Here is a 25009-nt window from a genome sequence, read left to right on the forward strand (position 1 = left end):
CTCATACGGTAAAGAATCAGCTTGCAACGCGGGAGACCTGGGTTCAATCCCTGGATTGGGAAGATCCTCTGGAGAAGGGAACGGCTACCCACTCCAGTATTCTTGCCTGGAGAATCCCATGGACAGAGGAGCCTGGTGTGCTACAGTCCATGGAGTCACTAAGAGTCAGATATGACTGAGTGACTAACACTTTTACTTTTTCACTATGAGTTGGACCTCATTAGTTCCATTGTCCAGCATCCAGTCTCTGACTTTTCTCTTAGCAAGTTAAATAAAACAATCAGCTGTTATTAAAAATACAGTTAACCTTAACTCCTTTTGACATTATATAAAATGTGAACTGTAAAAACACAGGTACATCTGCACCAAACTTTTAAACTGCCTTTGTTTCATCATAGAGCAAAATATAGAAGGGAGTGGTGTTCTTTATTTCTGCCACAAATGGCAATTTTAAGTTAAGGTCCAGAGCCCCACAGAGCACAACATTAGATTAAAATTTGGATAGATATTTAAATTTAGATATACAATTATTGTAACCACATACAGTGTTGTAGAGACAAATCAGAGTCCCCAAGGGAAGATAATGTTAAGAGAAGAAAAGGGTTAAAGAAAAAGTCCCCTTGTTCTTTACAGTGATCTTCAAAGAAGAGATCGCCTCTTTGTCAGCTTTGTATATTCACTCAGTGTCTGGTACTGCCTCAATAAACCTCTGCTGAATGGATGAAAGAATATATGATTATGTCTTTCTGTAGTTCTTCTCCATTGCTCTATCTGCTTCCTTCCAAGTACACAGCCGCCACCTCCACCAGGCCCCATGAGGACAAGGGCCAGGTCTCCTGCAGTTACCAACGCAGACCTGAAGGCTTCCAAACTGCCTACCGCACAGTGGGCCACCAGGGAATGTTTCTTGAGCTACTGAAGTTATTATTTTGGCTTAACATAGAGCTTGAAAAAGGAATATCCCAGCAAGAATACAAAGAAGAGAATGGGAACAGCAATGTGATTTTTTTTCTGATTTGCTGAATTTCATATAAGGTGGTCTTCTTTCAAAGAAGTGATTCCTAACCTTCATGTACAAAAACCACTGTTAATATAATGAACAAATCTATATAATTTCATATGTTTGTTGACCAAGAAAAAAGATAATGGTAAAAGTACCCAGAATCAGTAAAAATACATAATAACTCTGTATAATATGTAACATTATGTACACTGAAAAACAGCAGTACCTGGTGGTTTGGTAATCTAAGTAGAGACTAGGTGTGTGAGCCCAGTAGCCACCCTCGACTCACCCCCTGGCATCTATCTTCAGAAGTTGTTTCAATGTTTTGCTGGAAGGAGGGAAGATGGGCTCAGATGCTAAGGGATGGGCGTGGAGGTGTTAGAAATAATGTGGAGAGAAAGACTTGATAGCTGTCCCTCATTCCACCTAATGGACATCATTTTGAGGATGGAAGCAGAAGCAGAGCAGCTAATATTTTGAGGCTGAGGGAAAGAGGAGATCCATCTAGAGTGTGTTTTCTTTGGAAAGAGGAGATCCATCTAGAGAGTGTTTTCTTTGTAATCAACGTGCACTACTGGTAGCCTGATACTCTGCCTCCTTCCTGTTGCAATGAATGGACTGCCTGTGCCTCTATCACTTCAGCACTAAATCTTAGTTTTCTTCTTGTACTCAAGGACTTTCCTCTGCAACTGTCTGCCCTTGTGCCTGCATCCTCTAATCCTCTCATGCACAATCCATCCACTGAAGTGAGATTATTCTCTCCCCTCCCATTCTCCCGGGAACCCATTCCAGTCAAATTTTCTCCCTACTCCAATAGAACTGCTCTTGGCAAGCACACCAGTGATTTCCACCAGTCACAAAACAATGGTCAGTGCTCACTACTTATCTTAATCAAACCATCAGTGGTGCTCGACACAGTTGATCATTTCCTTCTACTTGTAACACTCTAGTCTCTTGGCTTCCACATAACTCTTGTGGCAATTCCTTTAGTCTCTCTGGCTTATTCTTTATATCTTCCCAACTTCTAAATCGTGGAGTTCCAAACTCAGTCCTCAGACTTCTCCTACACAGATATACTCTCTTTATATGTGTCTGCATCTACTCATATCTTTATGCCATGTATATATGGAACAGTTGCAAATGTGTAACTCCTGCTTCAACTTTCTCAGGGAACTCGAGACTCAACTATCTTACTATTCAGCATTTTTGCTTGTATAACTAATAACAGCCTCCCCAAGACTTAATGTTTTTAAAGCAAACTTTGATACACCTGTCCCCAAATTGAAGCTTCCACTTTTCAACTCCATTTACATTATTGCTCTGGAAAAACTCTGGTGTCATCCTTGCTACCTCACTTCTTCTCTCACTTCATATCTAATTCATCAGCAGATCCTGGTGCATTACTATGAAATAATAATCCAAATCCAATCATTTCTCCCCATTTCCACTTCTTCCACCATCGTTAAAGCCACGGTCATCAGAGCTGTACTACTGCAACATGTGCTGGCTGATTTCCCAGCTTTCATCCTTGTACCTCCACAGCCTATTCTCTACTCAGCTGAATGGGCCTTTCAAAACTTCAATCACGTACACACTGCTATAATTAAAATAAAATGCTTTACCATGGGGAAAAAAACTTCATTTGGATTATTTCACTCCTTGCTCAATACGCTCAGTGACTACTCATCCTACTTAGAATGAAGTCCAAATTCTTTATCAAACTCTACAAAGCCCAATATCATTCTGCAAAGAGAGGGTCTCTTACAGTGTCCCCAGCTCCATCCACCTGATGCCCATGTTCTTGGAACTTGCTGAGTTCTGAGGAACTTGCTTCTGTTCCTGCCTCAGGCCTTTATTCTATTTCCCTTACCTGAAATGGTCTTTCACCTAAATATGTACAAGATTCACTTCTCATTTCATTTAGATTTATGCCCAACTACCACTTGACCAAAATTCCTTGGTGGCTCAGTGGTAAAGAATCCATTTGCCAATGCAAGAGATGCAGGTTCAATACTGGGTTCAAAAGAGCCCCTGGAGAAGCAAATGGCAACCCACTCTAGTTTTCTTGGCTGGGAAATCTCATGGACAGAGGAGCCTGGAGCACTACAGTCCATGGGGTTGCAAAGAGTCAGACATGACTTAGTGACTAAACAACAATCAGAACCACTTTATCAGATAGGCTATTCTTTCTCATTCTATAATTAGATATTTGTAACATATATATCCACACTATACAAAAGTGTCAGTAGCTCAGTTGTGTCTGACTCTTTGCAACCCCATGGATTGCTCCTCTGTCCATGGAATTCTCCAGGCAAGAATACTGGAGTGGGTTGCCATTTTCCTTTTCTAGGCAGTATACAAGAATCCCTTAAACCATAGAGAAAGACATAAACAGATATTTTACAGAGGAAGAAAAAAGTAAAAACAGGGAACAAAAATACAATTGATCTCATTAGTAACTACAGCAATGCAAATTATGGTCACCATGAAATACAACCTATCCAGCATGGCAAAGACACAAAAATAAGAACTTTCATACAGAGCTGATATGGGATGTGAATTGGTATAACTATTTTGAAAACAGTTTGGCACTATCTAGTAAAACCAAGATGAACATATATTATAATCAGGTGCATACCTTACCTATAGAAACTTGCATATGAGCACTAGAAGACTCAAGAATGTTCACAGCTGCACTGTATGCAATAGCCTTCAAAGTCAAAACACACATAAGAATATATTGTTAAGGGACACATAGATAATCAGAAAGCCTACAGAATTATAAAACAGAACGAAAAACCTAAAATTCAAGCTAGAAGTTTCCTGGAAAAACTGAAAGGACCAGGAGGAAATATACAATCAGTTTCAAGAGCATTGGTAATAAACTTTCCTAAGCCAGATGAATTCATATGTGGATTTTCATTACATTGTTTCATATAGGTAATATGCATTATATGCATGTTGTTGTATACCAATAATATATTTTATAGTAAAATTATGACATTAAAACAGCATGCAAAGAAAGGATAAAGTCAGTTCAGTTCAGTTCAGTCGTTCAGTCATGTCCGACTCTTTGTGACCCATGGACTGCAGCATGCCAGGCTTGCTTGTCAATCACCAACTCCCGGAGCTTGCTCAAACTCATATCCATCAAGTCAGTGAGGCCATCCAACCCTCTCATCTTCTGTCATCCCCTTCTCCTCCCACTTTCAATCTTTCCCAGCATCAGGGTCTTTTCAAATGAGTCAGCTCTTCATATCAGGTGGCTAACATATTGGAGTTTCAGCTTTAGCATCAGTCCTTCCAATGAATGTTCAGGACTGATTTTCTTTAGGATGGACTGGTTGGATCTCCTTGCAGTCCAAGGGATTCTCAAGAGTCTTCTCCAACACCACAGTTCAAAAGCATTGATTCTTCGGCACTGAGTTTTCTTTATATTCCAACTCTCACATCCATATATGACCACTGGAAAAACCATAGCCTTGAGTAGACAGACCTTTGTTGGCAAAGTAATATCTCTGCTTTTTAATATGCTGTCTAAGTTGGTCATAACTTTCCTTCCAAGGAGCAACCATCTTTTAATTTCATGGTTGCAGTCACCATCTGCAGTGATTTTGGGGCCCAAGAAAATAAAGTCTGTCACTGTTTCCATTGTTTCCTCATCTATTTGCCATGAAGTGATGGGACCAGATGCCATGATCTTAGTTTTCTGAATGTTGAGTTAAGGATACAATACTGTAAAATTATTCAGTATACATAACTGAATCTGAATAGATGCTATTAGCATGAGTAGAAATTTATAAGGTAAGTATTAAGAAAGGTTCTTGAGAGAGAAAAGATATATAAGAGTGGGGGAGAAGGAACAAAAGATTACGAACTTCTCTAGTATATGTTAATAAAACAATTGGTTAAATGATCAGTCACAGTTGCTGTTTAATTGTTATATAATAACAGAGGAATATAGATTTCATTATATTTCATTATATTCATTCATTCATCATATATTCATTAGATTTCATTATAGACATCAGGATGGGATGTAAGCATTAGCAAAATGGGAAAGCAGAGTAAAACTTACAATTTAATAAGGAGGATTGAATAGGGAAAATAAAATGAAGAGAAATGTGACCAAGCCAGCAAAATTTTCATCAGAAATGCAAAAAAATATAGAAAAATAAGCTGAAAATTAAAAGATGAGAAAAGATGCAGCAGGAAAATACAAAACATGGCAAGTAGAAGTAACAATATTAATAATGAAAAACTTAACTTCTACATAAAATGACTACAGAAAACTGAAAGGACTACTAATAATCTATCAATGCATTGAGTTAATTAAGTTACATGGCTAGAAAGAACATTTATTGCCAACAAAGGTCCGCCTAGTCAGTTCAGTCGCTCAGTCGTGTCTGACTCCTTGCGACCCCATGAATTACAGCACGCCAGGCCTCCCTGTCCATCACCAACTCCCAGAGTTCACCCAAACTCATAAAAAAAAAAAAAAAGAACATTTATAAAGATCACTAGATTTATTGCTTCCAATAATTGCCACTTGAAAAATAGAAAATATTCTATCACAAGGGATGAAGTTTACAAAATACTCAAGAATATATTGAAGAAAAGCATAGGACCTGTATTAAAATTGTAAAATTCTGTCACAGGACACACAGAAAAATGTGAATTAATGAAAAGACATCTGTACCTGAATTGAAAACCTTAAAGTATCAATAAGTCCAAAGTAGTACATACATTTTATACTGCTTCAATCAAAATCTAACAATTTTTAGAATTAGGAATGATGGTTTTACTGTTCACTTAGAAGAATAAATCAGTAGTCATGTACAGCTGTGAGAGCTGGACCATAAAGAAGGGTGAATACTGAAGAACTGGTGCTTTCAAACTGTGGTGCTGGAGAAGACTCTTGAGAGTCCCTTGGACTGCAAGGAGATCCAACCAGTACATCCTAGGGGAAATCAACCCTGAGTATTTGGAAGGACTAATGCTGAAGCTGAAGCTCCACTATTTTGGCTACCTGATGGGGTTGCAGAGAGTCAGACTCAACTGAGTGAATGAACAACAACAATTAGAAGGATAAATGTGTGTGATAGTAGACAAGGGGATTTCATTAGAAGAGCAACTGTGATTTTAATATATGCCATGCTACATATTAAAATTTACAATAATGCTACCATAACCAAAACTACTAAATTATTAATAGTTTCATGGAATAGACATATAGATCGTCAGAATAGAATGCAGAACCCAGGAACACTCAGGAAATTCATGCAGTACACCCTAATATATGTTAAAAGTAGTGAGTGAGAGGACCTCCACTTGGGCACATGACGACGACAGGGAAAGCAGAGAACATAAGCCCTTTAGTCCATTTTCATAACAGAATGGCAACAGACAACTGAATCAGGACTATGTGGTCATATCAACTACTTAACCCCATGACTTAGTCTTCTAAATCTGAGGGGCAAACCAGGCAAGAGGTAGAGAGAGAAGCAACGGAAAACTGAGAATTACTTTTGGAGTTGCTGGTCATATTTGACTGAGCAGAGGCAAATGAACAGTAACCTTTTATGCCTTCAAACCTGCTTCCCTGTTTTATTTTTTTCTTAATATTTATCATCTTCTATCAGGATATAATATTTTATCTTATGTAGTTATTTTGATAATCATCTCTGCCTCAACTGAAACATAAGCTCCTTACTGAAAGCATAGCTCTTGCATACAGTACTACACAATCATTTTACTGAACAAATTAACAGCTGCACAGCAACAAACCAATTTGCTTCCACAAGGGCTTGAACAATAATCTGGCTTCCTGCCATATTACTTCCACTTCTTGAATAATAGGAAGAACTCTAAGTGGCATTTCCCTTTAGTAAAAGATACAATCTAGGCATAAAATGTAGTATATTTTATAGTAGAATGTTTGGGTTCACACATGCCTGCAAACCCGCTGTTGACAATCTTTCTAAAATAGCTACATTTATGTCCCTAAACACTGTTTCTCTCTTTCCATATCAAACCATACAGCTGGGACTTCATATCTTCTAGCTCAAATTATAAATGGACAGTCAAACAAGGAAGGAAAACAAGGAGAACCAGTTAGCAATTACTAAGTCCAATAGCAGGCCAAGTTAGAATTATGTAGACTTAAATGTGAAGTAAATAGCAAGCATATTTGGAATTTAAGCAAAAATATTTTCAGAAATGATAAAAAGGGAATATAAAATAAAAAATCAGATGATTACAAAGTAGAGTAAGAACTGTTGTAGGAAATGGCCTTATGCAATCCTTTCACTGTATTTCAAAGATAAGGTGGCATCTAAGTTTCATGAAATCAAAGAATAGAAACAAAAACATTAAATAAAAGATGAAATTAATTGTAAAAAAGAGTGAGATAAAATGGGAGATGACAGAGAAAAAGCTTTAAAAAATAAAGAAAAATTAATTTATAAAAACAATTTCTACACATTAACAACAAACTATCAGAAATAGAAATTAAGGAAACAATCTCATTTTGTGGCATCTATTTGTAAATTATATGAGGGATACGGGGTTAATATCCAATGTATACAAACAGCTCCAACTCAACATTTTAAAAAGGACAAAAAAGCAAACAACTCCATTAAAAAATGGGCATGTCTGACTCTGCAACCCCATGGACTATACAGTCCATGGAGTTCTCTAGGCCAGAATACTGGAGTGGTTAGTCTTTCCCTTCTCCAGGGGATCTTCCCAACCCAGAGATCAAACCCAGGTCTCCCGCATTGCAGGAGGATTCTTTACCAGTTGAACCACAATGGAAGCCCCAAAATGGAGAGAAGAAATAAACAGACATATTTCCAAAGAGGAAATGTAGATGTCCAACAGGCAATGGCACCCCACTCCAGTACTCTTGCCTGGAAAATCCCATGGACGGAGGAGCCTGGTGGGCTGCAGTCCATGGGGTCGCTAAGAGTCAGACACGACTGAGTGACTTCACTTTCACTCTTCACTTTCATGCATTGGAGAAGGAAATGGCAACCCACTCCAGTGTTCTTGCCTGGAGAATCCCCAGGATGGGGGAGCCTGGTGGGCTGCCGTCTATGGGGTCGCACAGAGTTGGACACGACTGAAGCGACTTAGCAGCAGCAACAGGCATATAAGAAGATGCTCAGCATCATTAATCATTGTAGAAATGCAATTCAAAACCACAGCGAGGTATTATCTCAAACCTGTCAAAATGGCGATGGTCAAAAAAACACACAAATAAATGTTGGCAAGTATATGGAGAAAATGGAATACTCAGACACTGTTGGTGGGGATGCAAACTGGTGCAGTCACTGTGGAAAAGAGCGTGAAGTTGTCTCAACAACTAAAAATAGAATTATCACATAACCCAGCAATTCTACTCTTGAGTATATATATCTGAAAAAACCCAAATACACTAATTCAAGAAGTTACATGCACCCAATGTTCATAGCAGAATTATTTACAATTGCTAAGATATGTGTCCATCAACAGATGAATGGATAAAGAAGATGTAGTACATTTATATATAATGGAATATTACTCAGCCATAAAAAAGAAAGAAATATTGACATGTGCAGTAACATGGATGGACTTGGAGGGTATTATGCTAAGTGAAATAAGTCAGAGAGAGAAAGACAAACACTGGATGATATCACTTACGTGTGAAATCTAAAAAGTAACAACAAACCAGTGAAAACAGCAAAAAAGAAACTTAATCCCAGATATGAAGAATAAACTAGTGGTTACTAGTGGGAAGAGAGAAGGCAAAAGGAGAAACATAGGGTAGGAGATTAAGAGGTACAAATAAGTATGTATAAAATAAACTATGAGGATACACAGCAAAACAGGGGTAGTATAACCAATTTCATAGTAACTATAAATGGAATATAACCTTTAAAAATTGTGAATCATTATACTGTACACCAGTAACTGACATAGTACTGTACATTATACTTAGATAAAAAATAAATTAAAAATGTAAATAAAATCATTGTAGATTTTAAAACCTGTCATAAGAATAAGAAAGGAGAACTGCCAGTGTGAAAACTAAACCACAGACATGAAGATTTTGAGAAAAATTGTCAAATGAAGTTTCAAAGGATTAAAATGTTAATAGAGAAAAGAAGGTAGATATAAAAGACAGATAAATAGAGAATCAGCATATAGATTATTCTTGGGGATCATGAAAAAGAGAAAACATGAAACAGGAAAAAAGATTCAAAGGTAATATTAAGAGAATACTTTGCTAATATCTAAGGAAACTCAAATTTTCAGACCCAGAGGAGCTTACTTTGTTTTAAGAAAATAGATTAAGCTAGAGCTAAATCTTGATGATCCAACCAGTCCATTCTGAAGGAGATCAGCCCTGGGATTTCTTTGGAAGAAATGATGCTAAAGCTGAAACTCCAGTATTTTGGCCACCTCATGCAAAGAGTTGACTCATTGGAAAAGACTCTGATGCTGGGAGGGATTAGGGGCAGGAGGAGAAGGGGACGACAGAGGATGAGATGGCTGGATGGCATCACTGACTCGATGGACGTGAGTCTCAGTGAACTCCGGGAGTTGGTGATGGACAGAGAGGCCTGGCGTGCTGCGATTGATGGGGTCGCAAAGAGTCGGACACAACTGAGAGACTGAACTGAACTGAAATCTTGATGAAATTACTGAAAATCGAGGATTAAGAAACACACAGCCAGGAAAAAGAAGCAGATGATCAATAAAGAAAAATAAATTAGAATATCAGATTTATTTTCAGTTAAATTAGAAGCCTATGGACAATGGCATTGTATGCCCAGGAATGGGATTGCTGGATCCCGTAAGTAGGTCTATTTTTAGTTTTTATTTTTCCTTTTAAAAAAAAAACCTCCATATTGTTTTACACAGTGATTACACCAATTTACATCCCCACCAACAGTGTATGAGGGTTCCCTTCCCTTCACACTCTCTCCAGCCTTTATTTTTGTAGACTTTTTGATGATGGTCTTCTGACCAATGTGAGGTGGTACCTTTTTGTGGCTTTGACTGCATTTCTTTAATAATTAGTGATGTTGAGCATCTTTTTATATGCCTGTTGGCCATTGGTGGAGAAATATTTATTTAGGTCTTCCGTCCACTTTTTGATTGGACTTTTTAATATTGAGTTATATAAACTGCTTGTATATTTTGGATATTAAGCCCTTGTCAGAAGACAAAAATTCTAATTTGAAAAAAATGCAAATGTTCATAGCAGCATTATTTACAATATCCAAGACATGGATGCAACCTAAATGTCCTTCAACAGATGAATGGATAAAGAAGATGTGATACACACACACACACACACTTTCACAGAGTGGAATACTACTCAGTCATATAAAGAATGAAATATTGTCATATGTGGCAACATGGATGGACCTAGGGAATATTATACTAAGTGAAGTAAGTCAGAGGAAGACAAATATATGATATCACTTACATGTGGAATCTAAAAAATAATATAAATGAATCTAAATATACAATAGACACAAACTATAGACACAGAAAACAAACTTATGGTTATAAAAAGGAGGGAGGGATAAATTAGGAGTATGAGATTAACAGACACAAACAACTGTACATAAAATAAATAACAAAGATTTACTGTATAGCACAGGGAACTATATTCAATATGTTATAATAACCTATAATGGAAAATACTCTAAAAAATACATGTTATTGAACCACTTTGCTATGTCACCTGAAACTAACACAATACTCTAAATCAACTACACTTCAATAAAAAAGACAATGGCATTACATACAGATTTCACGGGAAGGGCCATATACACATTTCCCACGCTTTAATAGAATCTTAGTGAAGATTTGGAAGGCCATGGGAAGTGGTACACGCAGTAGGCATCTCACTTTCACCTTCCCTTTTCACCTCACTTCTCCTACGTCCTTCTCTTCATCCTAAACCACACAAATTCTCCTCGTTGCCTTTGATGGATAAAATTAGCAAATATCTTCCATAACCCAGCATGCTCCTGGGGTCACAGGCTCTATCCCAAACAGCTTATCAAAGCACTTATAAAAATCAATATGAATAGGACATTCTCCTCTAAAAGAAAAAAAATCAAAACTCCCAAATCTTCAACTAAAGAATATTTTCAATCATTTAGAAAAATTTTTTGCCATGTAAAATATATATCATTCCTTTCAGCTCATGTTCCCATGGGAAACAAGGCTTAAAAACATTAAGTACATATGACGACTATTTAATAACTATTATGTTAAGTAAATACCTCTATTAGCTATGACTGTGTAAATTAATTTCAATTCCAAGATATCTGCATTGATTTTTCAAAGGTTCCTACAAAGAAATAATGAAACAATAAAAGAAATAAGAATAGCTTTTGCAGTAAAGTTAAACCCTTAGTCTGCCAGTGATAGTTTGCACTAAATGATGTTAAGAATAAAGGCTGTTTTAAGCTACCACTCAGAAATCTTTGCATGCCAGCCATTGTTCTGTATGCTTTAGATGCATCATTTCATTTACCTTCACAATAACTCTCACTAGGTGGTCACAATAGAAATGAAAATAGAGATGTGAAAAGCGGTGTAGGTGCCTGAGGTCCAGCAGCTGTTAGCGGAGAAATTGAAATCAAACCCTACTGTTCTGATGCTATACTCTAACTTCTACCTGCAAGGTATGGGGAACCAGAGGCAAAAAGTAAATGTGAAAAGTGGTCCTTTGCTGGTGAAATCCCTATCGTAACTGGAAGAAGAAAATGAAAATTCTCTCTGAGAGAAACTCCCTCAATTAAGGTCACACAGAATTTTACAAAAAATTAAAACTCATTGAGAAACCATATCCATAATCAAGGATATATTTTTAACCACCACACCAGAAGAGCACAACTATATGATGAGCTATGGGGCTCTGAAATTACTGAATACAAATATTTGCAATAGATATTTTATAATTATTAAAAATATATAATAAGTAATGAAAACACCAGAAATGGAAATGCTAGTTAAAAGAAATAGGTAAATTTATAAATGAACCATGTAGAATGTTTAAAAAAAAAAAAAAAAACACTAAAATGAAAGAATGGTGAACTGGAAGCCAGAACTGATGAAATTACACAGAATATAGAACAGAAAGACAACAAAACAGGAAAAGTGAGATATGGAAGACACACGCACTAACTTAATATATGTCTAAGAGGTAGTCTGGAGGGAGAAAGAGGCAATGAAAAGGAAGGAAATATTTGAAGAATACTGGGATGCTTTCAACGCTTCTGGTAGTTATAGAAGACATAAATTCCCAGATTTAGAAGTTACAATGATTTCCAGTAGAACAAATAAAACTAAATTTAAAACTAGTTATGTTAGAGTGAAATTGGAGAACCAAGTATAAAAACATTGTCTACAAATTCAGAGAAATTATTACCTCACAGAAACTACTATTAGATACATGGGAGAACTCTCAGAAAAAATTATACAAGCAAAAAGAGCAGACTACGCTTGCCTGGAAAATCCCATGGACGGAGGAGCCTGGTAGGCTGCAGTCCATGGGGTTGCAAAGAGTCGGACACTACTGAGCAACTTCACTTTCACTTTTCACTTTCATGCATTGGAGAAGGAAATGGCAACCCACTCCAGTATTCTTGCCTGGAGAATCCCAGGGACGGGGAAGCCTGGTGGGCTGCTGTCCATAGGGTCGCACAGAGTCGGACACGACTGAAGTGACTTAGCAGCAGCAGCAACATTAGTTAGGGGTGGTATGGATACTCACTCAGTTATGTCTGACTTTTTGTGACTCTATCGAGTGTAGCCTGCCAGGCTCCTCCGTCCATGGAATTCTCTAGGCAAGAATACTGGAGTGGGTTGCCATTTCCTTTCCATTAGTAAGGAGTAGAGGGAAAAAAATTCAACCCTCAGTTTTATAACCAGCAAAATTATTAATTAAAAGTGCAATAGAGATATTTTCTGAAATATAAAGAGTGAATGAGTATCACAAATTCTTACAGAAGGAACTTATAAAGTTTATTTCAAAAATAAACTGGATGACTTTGTGAATTAGAAAAAAAATCAAGCAAATAGGTAAATATGTAGGTAATCTACTAGACTGAATAAAATAATACTGAGTATTATTTCTAGATCATGTTTGAAAATGAGAGCTGTTTACTTTGCTGGGCCTTTCTTTGTGCTATTTGTCTTAGTTCTGGCAAAAATATTTTATATTGAATGGAGATATAAAATCTCACAAGATAATCCTGGACCTGCTAAGTAGAAGTAAGTGAAGAATTTTATGTAGGATACTGAAATAGAAATTTTATGACAGCCAGAATGCTTTCTGAGAATCAAATGGGGAAATAGAGGGTAAAGATCAGTAGACAAGTAATGGTGCAAATCCTTTGACATTATGAGGATTATAGTAAGCATCACTGTTGTTATTGCTTAGCCGCTAAGTTGTATCTGACTCTTTGTGACCCCATGAACTGCAGCACACTAGGCTTCCCTGTTCACTATCTCCCAAAGTTTGCTCAAACTCATGCCCATGGAATCGGTGATGCCATTCAACCATCTTATCCTCTGTCGCCACCTTCTCCTCCTGCCCTCAATCTTTCCCAACGTTAGGGTCTTTCCCAATGCATCGGCTCTTTGCATCAGGCGGCCAAAGCATTGGAGTTTCAGCTTCAGCATCAGTCCTTCCAGTGAATATTCAGGGCTGATCTCCTTTAGGATGGACTGGTTTGATCTCCTTGCAGGCCAAGGGACTCTCAAGAGTCTTCTCCAACACCACAGTTAAAAAGCATCAATTCTTTGGCACTCAGCCTTCTTTATGGTCGAACTTTCACATCTGTACTTGATGCTGTAGTTTGGGTCAATTTACCAGCAACTACCCCTACAGTAGATTATGTCTAGATACATGCAGTTACTTTGGATTAGCAAAAGGATGATGTTTCTGGGATCAGTTCACTGGGACTATGCTCTCACAACCCCTTGCAGCACTGACTTAGCTTGTCTTTTCTCCTTCAGGATCTAATTCTACTTCCCATATCAAAATACTTCAAAAATGCTAGAGAATAGGAAGTATAAGATTTAAATAGATACTTGCCAAACAAGTATATTAGAGTTGAGTTTTTAAAAGAGTAAATGTCTCCATCTTTCAAACAAGCCAGACTGCAAATAAAAGGGAATCCTTGTACCCTTCAACCCTAAATTTTTACTGTGTCTAGAGAATAGGAGATACTGATAGACACAGCTGAACTGTCCAGGCTGGCAGCCACAAAAGCAGCCTTTCCAAACTCCCATAAAACTCGAAGCAAAGAAGTGAGAATGAATACTCTAAGGAATATCCTTACCAAGTGTGTATGGGATGAAGTTTAGGGCAGCGACCAAAATACATTATTTAGCTACAGGCTTCAATACGCCAACGTGGGGAAGCAGTGTGAGTACTGTCTCTGCAGGGGTTGGTGATGAAAGTCTAGGGTTTGGGTGGAAAAGGAGGTGCTCATCAGAGGAAGACCACGAGAGTTCTAAAGACGTAGATGGCAGGCATCACCCACAGCAACTCCTGCATTAGAGAGGATAGATTTCATTTTTTAAATAGTAATCACAAGCATAGAGGAGGCATCTGAACTTCCAGAAAAGGTACTTTTCAGCGTCCCAAAGTCATGAATTTTGGAATTCTTCAGAAAATAAATTGAGGCTCTGTTGTCTTCAAGTGTAGAAGGAGGAAAAAACAAAACACTTTACCACACAATCTTGCAGCCCAGAAAGCTGCAGCTCTTTGCCAAGAGAATGAAGCCAATCTAGGTGTAGGAGGAGGTAAGAGAGAAACTGCTTTCAAACATAACCTTTTAAAATTTGAGGATAAGCCTCTCTACCAACAAAACAAAACAAAAACAAACCTATAAAAATAGTCTCCAGCTTTAAAAAATCAGCAATATAACCATGCATTTAATCATTCTTTTATGTAGAAGGCTACTTATTTTTGAAAGAGCTAAGTATGTTTATAATAGTCTAACATTTTTACAATAAATACAAGATACAGAGCTATATTCATTTCAGAAAAAAAAAATTATGAGTTGTTACACAAAATATTTTCTAAAGGAAACAAGTTAGAAGTAGAACACTTAAACTAGAAGATATATTACCGTCCTTCAGAGTATAACTATCTTTCCTACTCAGTACTGTACAGCAATGAACAAAATGCAAAAGTTCACTGTGACCTAGTGAAGGTAAGGGAAGTGAGTCATTAAAAACAAGAATCATATGCAACTCAGAGGCCAAGTAACTCAAACATAATTCTCATAACCAGACCATAGCTGCTGAAGCAAACCTGCAAATCTACGTCATGACATGTAAGAAACACTAATATTTCTGACCTTTGATACTCTATCATAAGATTTTGCTAACTCTTTTAAATATTTTCATGTTCTCTCTTTTTCACTGAGGCAAAATTGATATATTCGTTTTAGATGTATCACAGAATGATTTATTATTTGTGTATATTGCGAAATGATCACGACAATAAAGTCTAGTTAACATCCATCTCATACATAGCTACTAATCATTTTATTCTTGTGATAAGAATTTTAAAACCTACCCACTTAGCATCTTTAAAATATACAATACAGTATACCATACAATATCGAGTATTAGCCTTAGTCACCAAGTTGTACATTACATTGTTGGTTAGTTGCTGAGTTGTATCCAACTCTTTTGTGACCCCAAGAACCGTAGCTCACTAGTGTCTTCTGTCCATGAGATTTCCCAGGCAAGAATATTTGAGGGGGTTGCCATTTACTTCTCCAGGGGATCTTCTTGACCCAGGGACTGAACCAGCATCTCATGCATTGGAAGGTGGATTCTTTATCACCGAGCCACAAGGAAAGCCCTGACTTATTAATTTCATAACTGAAACTCTGTACCTTTTGGCCATTTTCACACATTTCACCACCCCCATTGCCTGCCTCTGGGAACCAACAATTTGTCCTCTATCTCTGAGCTCATTTTTTATGGTCCACATATAAGGGAGATAATACAGTATTTATCTTTCACTGATTTATTTCACTTAGAATAATGCCCTTAAGGTCCAACCAATCCATGTTGCCAAAAATGACATTTTTTATTGCTGAATAATATTTCACTGTGTGTGTATACATACATACAAAAATATATATATATATATATAATATACCTCATATTTTCTTTATCTACTCACCCATCAATAGACACTTGGGTTGTTTCCATGTCATAGCTATTGTAAATAATGTTGCATTGAAAAGGTTAAGTACTAAATGGGAGAAAATATTGGCAAATCATATATCTAATTGAAAAATAGTTAAAGGATATAAATAGGCATTGTTCCAAAGAAGACATAGAGATGGCCAAGAACAGTTGCTCAATATCACTAATATCAGGGTAGTGCAAATTAAAACCCACTGAGACATTACCTCACACCCGTCACGATGCCTATCATCAAAAAGACAAGAAATAACAGTTTTGATGAGGATGTGGAGAAAAGGGAACTCTCACGCACTGTTGGTGGGAATTTAAATTGGAAAAACAGCATGGAAGTTTTCAAATAAAAACTAAAAGTAGAACTACCATATAATCCAGTAATGTCATTTCTAGGTATTTATCTGAAGGAAAAAAAAAAAAACTAACTAGAAAATACATGTTCATTGCAGCATTGTTTACAACAGTCAATGTTCTCTTCTGTTTCATCTATTGTTATTCAAATGACTCTATATTAGCATCTGGTCCCATCACTTCATGGTAAATAGATGGGGAAACAATGAAAACAATGTCAGACTTTATTTTCTTGGGCTCCAAAATCACTACAGATGGTGACTGCAGCCATGAAATTAAAAGATGCTTGCTCCTTGGAAGAAAAGCTGTGACAAACCCAGACAGCGTATTAAAAAGCAGAGACATCACTTTTCTGACAAACGTCTGTCTTGTCAAGGCTATGGTTTTTCCAGTAGTCATGTACTAGAACTGGATAATAAAAAAGGCTGAGAGCTGAAGAATTGATGCTTTTGAACTGTGGTGTTGGAGAAGACCCTTGAGAGTCCCTTGGACTGCAAGGAGATCCAACCAGTCCATCCTAAAAGAAATCAGTCCTGAATATTCATTGGAAGGACTGATGCTGAAGATGAAACTCCAACACTTTGGCCACCTGATGAGAAGAGCTGACTCGTTTGAAAAGACCCTGATGCTGGGAAAGATCAAAGGTGGGAGGAGAAGGGGATGACAGAGGATGAGATGGTTGGATGGCATCACTGACTCAATGGACATGAGTTTGAGCAAGCTCCGGGAGATGGTGAAGGACAGAGAAGCCTGGCGTGCTGCAGTCCATGGGGTCACAAAGAGCTGGACATGACTAAGCGACTGAACAACAATTACATTAGGAATGCAAAACCTCAGAAAAGTGACAAACATGAAGAGGAAAGAAGAAAAGAAGGAAGGATGCATGGAAAGAAGGGAGGGGGAGAACACAGGCTCTATCTTCAGTAATGTCGAGGCAATTATTACTTCAGTGAAACTCTTCTAATTATTGAAGAATTGAACTTTGAGCACTTCTCATCATCATGAAAAAGAAGTTCTCATTCTCAAAAGACCACAAGTACATCCTCCCTTACTCCAGAATTTTAACACAGGGCTAGTAATTAGAATCTGATCCAGTGAATTTACTACCTTCTTCCTGATTTCCAGGAGTTGGATTACTGATTCCCAGACCTTTGCCACTGACTCTCTCAGGAAGAACAACATCAGGACAGACATAAAAGAGTGTGCTGCCAGCTTCTTTCTAATAAACCTCTGTGAAGAGCCACTTATGAAATAATTAAATGGTATTTCCCAGTTTGTGATGATGACCACAGGATTTAAAGATTATTTGATGGGAAAAAAAGAGGCAAAGAATTTTGATATATAACTAAGACCCAGGGGTTAGAACTCATGTTTTTAAGTGTTAGATACCATTGTGAATAAACCTTTTAAGCATCAAACTTTTTAAGTACAATTCAGAGGGCCAAGAAAAGCCAATAATTTGGAAAAAGTGCAATTTAGGGAGACTTATTCTACCAGGTATTGAAACACAGTTTGAGAGCTATACCACTTCAGAGTGTGTGGTAGTGGTTCAGGTATAAACAATGCAACAGATCAGAGAAACCAGGAAGAGAAGTAAATACATATGTAATTTTGATATACATCAGATATAGCACTACAAGTTCCAGTGGAATTTGTAACTAGCGTACTAGAAAAATACTTATATTTTAGTAAGGGAATAAAAAGAAATAAGTATCATTAATATATAATTTGATAGTAGTACATATGTATAATTTACTTGTGAATAGATCTGAGGCAGCGTGGAGGCTCAGAACATGTTTACTTCTATAGGACTGCAGCATCAAAAACTACTGAAAACCATTTATCCGTAAATGTGCTCTGGCAACTGGTTATCCATATAGAAAATAAAGTTTCATTCTTGTCTCCCTACATAAAAAAAAGATACTTGTAGGGAAGTTAAGGACTTGAATATAAAAATAAACTTTTAAGAGTTTAGATGATTTTCAGTAAATTATCTATACAATTTCAGGGCTAAGAAACATAAAGGGAGAATACTGACACATATGATCATATAAAAATTAGAAAAAAGATATTATAAACAAGGTAAAAAGTCAAGACATAAATTGTATGTAGCTAATACAGAATTAGGAGAGTACAGATGTAAGTTGTATCAATCAGTAACAAAAAAGACAATACTGTTGAAAAATGGCCAATAACTATGGATAGCTAAATCATAGAACAGGAAGTACAAGCGGCCAAGAAATACAGCAATATTTTCTCTCACCATAATCTAGGACACACAAATTAAAACAAAATTAGATATAAATTTTAGGACCATCAAATTAGAAGAATTTAAAAGGCTGAAAACACAGGTAAGGATACATAACATCATAACAACAAGAGCTCTCAAACACTGGTAGAAGCAAAGATGCTGGAGGGTAATTTGGTGATTAGGTAACAGTAAGTTTAAAGGTACACAATATCCCAGTGAACCAGAAATTGACTAGCTTTCTAGATATACAGCCTAGAGGACTTCTCAGTTGGTACACACAAAGTCACAGGTACAAGGATGTTTGTTGCTGCTGACCCTGCTCTGATGCTGCTTTACGCTCTGTCCCTAGACTCGAACCCTCCCCCTGCATCCTGGTTCCGAGTCTTCTCTGAAGTTCTCTTCTCCTCATCACTCTGTTTCTTACTGAGCATCTATTTTGTTGCTGGTTGGAACCCCCAAATCTCTCTTCTGAACAAACTCAAGTTTCTCAGTGGCCAGGTATCTCATCATTTTTACACTAGTGCATCTTAAATCACTTTTCCATTATAACAGTTGAGACCAGTAAAATAAATTCAGTCATGGAATGGAAGACTGCTTAAGGGCTAGCGCCTTTCCTCAAAATGAAAAACACTACATGAAACCACATCCCCTTTGCCTCCTCCAATCACTCTTTCTTGAGTTCTAGTAATGGCTACATTGGACCTTATATTCAAGAATGCATGCAAGTACGTTGTGTGCGGAGTCAAGTCCAACTCTTTGCAGCCCCATGGACTGTAGCCTGCCAGGCTCCTCTGTCCATGTGACCTTTCAGGCAAGAATACCAGAGTGATATTTCATCGTAGTTTTGATTTGCATTTCTCGAATAATGAGTTGAGGTTTGACAGAAAACAGCAAAATTCTGTAAAGCAATTACCCTTCAATAAAATATAAATTAAAAAAAAAAAAAGACTACCAGAGTGGGTTGCCATTTCCTTCTCCAGGGGATCTTCCTGACTCATGGATCAAACCAGTATCTCGTATATCTCCTGCATTGGCAGGCAGATTCTGACTTTAAAATAATCGTCACAGATATTAGTGAGCACTTCTTAAACAAGTACTTTGGTGCTGAAACACTAAAATGAAATTCCTGTTTGTAAACAACTCAAACTTGGATTAGGAGAAATCGTTGAATGGGATACAAGTAAATAGTTATAAAACAAGGAAGGAAGTACAAAGAAGAATGTAAATACAAGAAACTGTGGGAGGAGAGAGAGAAAGTGAATTTCCGGTCCCTCGTGTGGGCTGGGATGAGGGGGAGCTGCTGGGTCTCATCACTCCCACTTGGGTCAGTCTCCCCTTGGAAGGGCAGGAATGCAGAAGTAAGTATCGGTAGTGCAAGGTCCAATCCAGGCTGACTCAAGGACGCTCAGCCTCCCCAGACATGAAAAGCACTACATTTAACTGTCCCCACCCCTATCTCTGCAGTGACTATGCAGATGGGAAGATTTCACAAAAAATATGATGCTTGAACTTAATGTGAAGGAAATACAACAGTTCACAAGGAGTTTAAGAACAGTGCAGGCAAAAATCAAAAGTGTGCAAAGACAGGTGAGTGTTGGTGACTGGAGGGTAGGGTTCCCCCAGGACTGGTGGGAGAAGGGCTTAGAAAAAGAGAGGGCAGTTACTCGGTGCGGAAAGGGGTGGTGTGCTGCACTTAGAAATGTGGGCTCTATTCCATGGATGGTCCACAGTTTGTTAGAAAGATCACTGGTTCTACTGCATACAGAACAGAGTTCAACCTCCAGAACCCAGCTGGGCCAAGGTAACTTTCAAGCTTCATTTCTTGTTGTTCCCACTAAACAACTGACTTTCCAGAAAAATCATCACTACAATGCATCATGTTTTTCATTGTAAATACTCTTCTCCATTTTCATTGATAACGTTTGTATTCATTCTTTGAAAGCCTCCTCTCGGAAGCTTTTGCCAGCTCCCTCAGATAGAATTAATTCATTCCTTTGTTTTATCTGCATAATAATGTTTGGCACCACTCTTAAATCACTCACTCTTCTGTTTGACAATTATTTATTAGGGCTTAGACTGTACATGTTCACAGGCTGTAGAGACAGAACTAAGTAGGGTGCTTAACACAGTGAGCAGTCAAAAAATGTTGGTCTCATACACTCCTTCTCAGAAGGTAACAGATACCATTTATGGTATATGAACTGTGGCCGGTGGTTTATTAGATATGTATTCAATAAATCATGAATTTTAAAAGCTCGTTGTAGAAAAATTAGAACTACTACATCAAATTCAGGATTTTAGAGATATTACTGCTTAGGAAATGACTAAAATGAAAATTTTAATCAGAGTAAAGGGTTCAGGAGTGAAGCCCCTCTCTGAGATTCCCATTAATGAACCCTGCTTAATACACTGCATAACATTTATCATCACTTGATATATATACATTAGTTCAGTTCAGTTCAGTTCAGTCACTCATTCGTGTCCGACTCTTTGCGACCCTATGAATCGCAGCACGCCAGGCCTCCCTGTCCATCACCAATTCCCGGAGTTCACTCAAACTCATGTCCATTGAGTCAGTGATGCCATCCAGCCATCTCATCCTCTGTCATCCCCTTCTCCTCCTGACCCCAATCCCTCCCAGCATTAGAGTCTTTTCCAATGAGTCAACTCTTCGCATGAGGTGGCCAAAGTGCTGGAGTTTCAGCTTTAGCATCATTCTTCCAAAGAAATCCCAGGGCTGATCTCCTTCAGAATGGACTGGTTGGATCTCCTTGCAGTCCAAGGGACTCTCAAGAGTCTTCTCCAACACCACAGTTCAAAAGCATCAATTCTTGGGTGCTCAGCTTTCTTCACAGTCCAACTCTCACATCCATACATGACTACTGGAAAAACCATAGCCTTGACTAGACAGACCTTTGTTGGCAAAGTAATGTCTCTGCTTTTGTGTGTGTGTGTGTGTGTGTGTGTGTGTGTGTGTATATATGTATATGTGTTGCTCTCCTCTGCCTAGAATGTAAGCTCCATGAAGGCTGAGATTTGGTCCATTTTGCTCACTGTAGAACTCCCAGAACTTAAAATAGTACCTGGTAAGTGTAAGGGCTCAATATTCAGTTATTTAAAGAGAATGAGGAAGGGTCATCGAAAGGGAGGGGTTGATGGAGGCAGGAAGAGATGGAGATTAATGTACTTATTCAGTTCACAGAATTGGTATTTGAGCTGGAAGAGACTTCACTGCTCTCATTTTGCAGACAGAGACTGGTGCCCAGAAAGGGCTGGTGATGTACTCAAGGCCACATGGTGGGGAGCAGCAGAGCCTACACTTCAACCCGCGTCACTTAACGAGAGGCTGGTGAACTCCCCATGCTGTGCTCAGTCACATCCAGCTCTTTGTGTCCCTGTGGACTGTAACCTGCCAGGCTCCTCCGTCCATGGAATTTTCCAAGCAAGCATACTGGGGCAGGTTGCCATTTCCTACTCCAGGGTATCTTCCTGACCCAGGGATCTAACCCGTGTCTCTTGCATCTCCTGCACTGGCAGGCAGATTCTTTACCACTGCGCCACCTGGAAAGCCCGACCTTCCCATAACATCTACTTACAAGCAATATAGACAAAAAGTTTACTACGTATCTATAACAAACTTCAATCTGCTGGAAATCTACAGTGTTAATAAAATGGTATCAGCTGCTTCATCCAGACACCAATAATCAAGATAGAAATAAGAAAACTAAGATTTTCTGACCCATGGTTTTATAATACAAACATCAGACAGAATTTAGTTAATATAAATATCAGACAGTTATTGATGAAAACATCATCATTACCTCCAAGAACCATGCCAGCCTGACAGCACTTTCTAAGGCGACATGCTGGGCAGTTTTTTCTGCGGATTTTATCAACAATGCAATCGTTTCTTCCAGCACATAAGTAGTTATGCTGTCCTAAAAAAAAACAAACAAAAAATAGGGAACAATTATTTAAAATATCTAAAGACTGCTGGAAAGCTTATGCAGTGACAACTAAAAGAGGAGAGGTGCACATTAGCAAGAGCATGACTGTCTCAGCTGGCCTCTTGCTTGGCATAGCTGAATGCTTGTAATGCTCTAACCTTGTGCAATAAACCTGCACCTTCAGGAGCCTAAATGAGGGGAACACATCTTAGAAGCTAATTCCAGAACTCCTTTAAACATCTTTTGTAAAATATTTCTGTGCATCTTATTAATGGTGTCAGCAGATCACCATGTCTTTAGATCACCATTATTTCAAGATTAGGTACATGTTGCTGATAAGCATTAGTGTGTTAAGATAGTCAAGTTCTAGTAAAACCTTTTCTTTTTAACATATAAACCTTCAAGAGAACAGATATAGACAAAGAAGTCTCTGTGATAGACTTTTTAATAAAACCTATGTGCTTAATTCTTTTGGAGAATCTTGGAGCAAATTCACTCTTAAAGAATCTCATGAACTTGAATAGCATGTAAAAACTATCACTGATTGTATTGACTTTACTGTCTTGTTTATCTTGGCTAAAATTATAAAACAGGATGGGGAGAAATAATGATAAAGTGAGAGCAATTTAAAACAATGAGAAAAACTCAGTGAAGGACAGGAGAGAATTACAGAAGAAATTAGGGTAAAACATGACCCTGTGCTCATTTTGTGATGGGTTTTTGTATAAGTGGTTACTTATACCCTTCAAAAAGTCTGGGGAAAAAGTTTAATATTCAACAATGATGATTATTTAAACCAAAATATGTTATATTTAATAAGGCATGGAGCAATCTATTTAGGTTAAATAAAAATGAAAAAAATTGTCAGCTTAGACATATAAATATTAACTAGAATATTTACTGCTTTGGCACTTCTTATTTTCCATTGAATTCCTATGAAATAGACTGTGAGACTTTTAACATCATCAGATTGCTTAAAAATAATTTTAAAAGTTGAAATTTTCAATTTTAAAATACCATGGAATTTTCCTATACTATTTTATATTGTTGTTTACTTGTTAAGTCACATCTGACTCTTTTGCAACCCCAAGGACTGCAGCCCAGCAGGCTCCTCTGCCCATGGGATTCTCCAGGCAAGAATATTGGAGGGTGTTGCCATTTCCTTTTCCAGAGGATCTTCCTGACCCAGGGAGTGAACCCACTTCTCCTGCTTGGCAGGTAGATTCTTTACCACTGAAGAACCCAGGAAGCCCAGTATTTTGTATTAGTTGACATTAAAATCAGATCCATTTTTTTAACCAAAGTTTGTAGTAAAGGAACACAGAGGTCCTTTAAATGTGTATTTAACTGAGCAAGAAAAGGCTACGCTGCAACAATAAATGGCACAAAGGCCGCGTTTTATGAGATAGCTAATAACAAAATGATTCTTGACCTGGGACGTTTTAGAAAATCAGATAGTCTTTGCTGCAAAACAGATTCCTCCACAAACTTCTATTCATGTACTCTCACATACTGGGCTTCCCTGGTGGCTCAGATGATAAAGAATCCCCCTGCAATGCAGGAGACCTGGGTTAGATCCCTGGGTCAGGAAGATCTCCTGGAGAAGGGAACGGCTACCCACTCCAGTATTCTGGCCTAGAGAATTGCATGGACAGAGGAGGCCGGTGGGTTACAGGGCATGGGGTTGCAAGAGTCAGACATCACTTAGTGACTAAACCACCACCACCACTCTCACACACTAGTGCTCATTCCCTTGCCCCTCTCCAAAGAGCAGTTTTGAAGCTCCACAACTATGCCCTCTAGGTTAGTGGAATGCACTGCATGCTACTTTCTAATTGGACTCCAGTTTAATTTATATATACATATATATATATATTTTTCAGGCTACAGGAATGACTGTGGGAGTAAAAGTGTTTGTGTTGTGCTGTGCTTAGTCGCTCATTTGCGTTCGACTCTTTTCGACCCCACGGAATATAGCCCGCCAGGCTCCTCTGTCCATGAGGATTATCCAGGCAAGAATACTGGAGGGGGTTGCCATATCCTCCCCCAGAGGATCTTCCTGACCCAGAGATTGAACCTAGGTGTCCACATCGCAGGCTGATTCTTTACTGTTTGAGCCACCAGAGAAGCCCAAAAGTGTATGTAAGTTTATCTATTTATTTATGATAATTTATCTTGACTCTGCACTGATTTCTCATGAGAGAACAGAAAGCAAGA

The 25009-nt window shown here is 37.9% G+C and overlaps 1 protein-coding gene across 1 annotated transcript in view; it reads right to left on the bottom strand.

Moving 5' to 3' along the window:
- PGR (progesterone receptor) overlaps positions 1–25009 on the bottom strand; it is a 112143-nt gene that overhangs the window by 32986 nt on the left and 54148 nt on the right. Inside the window, exon 3 of the mRNA XM_070384312.1 lies at positions 22667–22783. Coding sequence (XP_070240413.1) covers positions 22667–22783 — 117 coding nt within the window. The remainder of the gene's footprint in view (positions 1–22666; positions 22784–25009) is intronic.

This window comes from Bos mutus, chromosome 15 (genome assembly GCF_027580195.1).
Source record: "Bos mutus isolate GX-2022 chromosome 15, NWIPB_WYAK_1.1, whole genome shotgun sequence".
NCBI classification, from domain to species: domain Eukaryota; kingdom Metazoa; phylum Chordata; class Mammalia; order Artiodactyla; family Bovidae; genus Bos; species Bos mutus.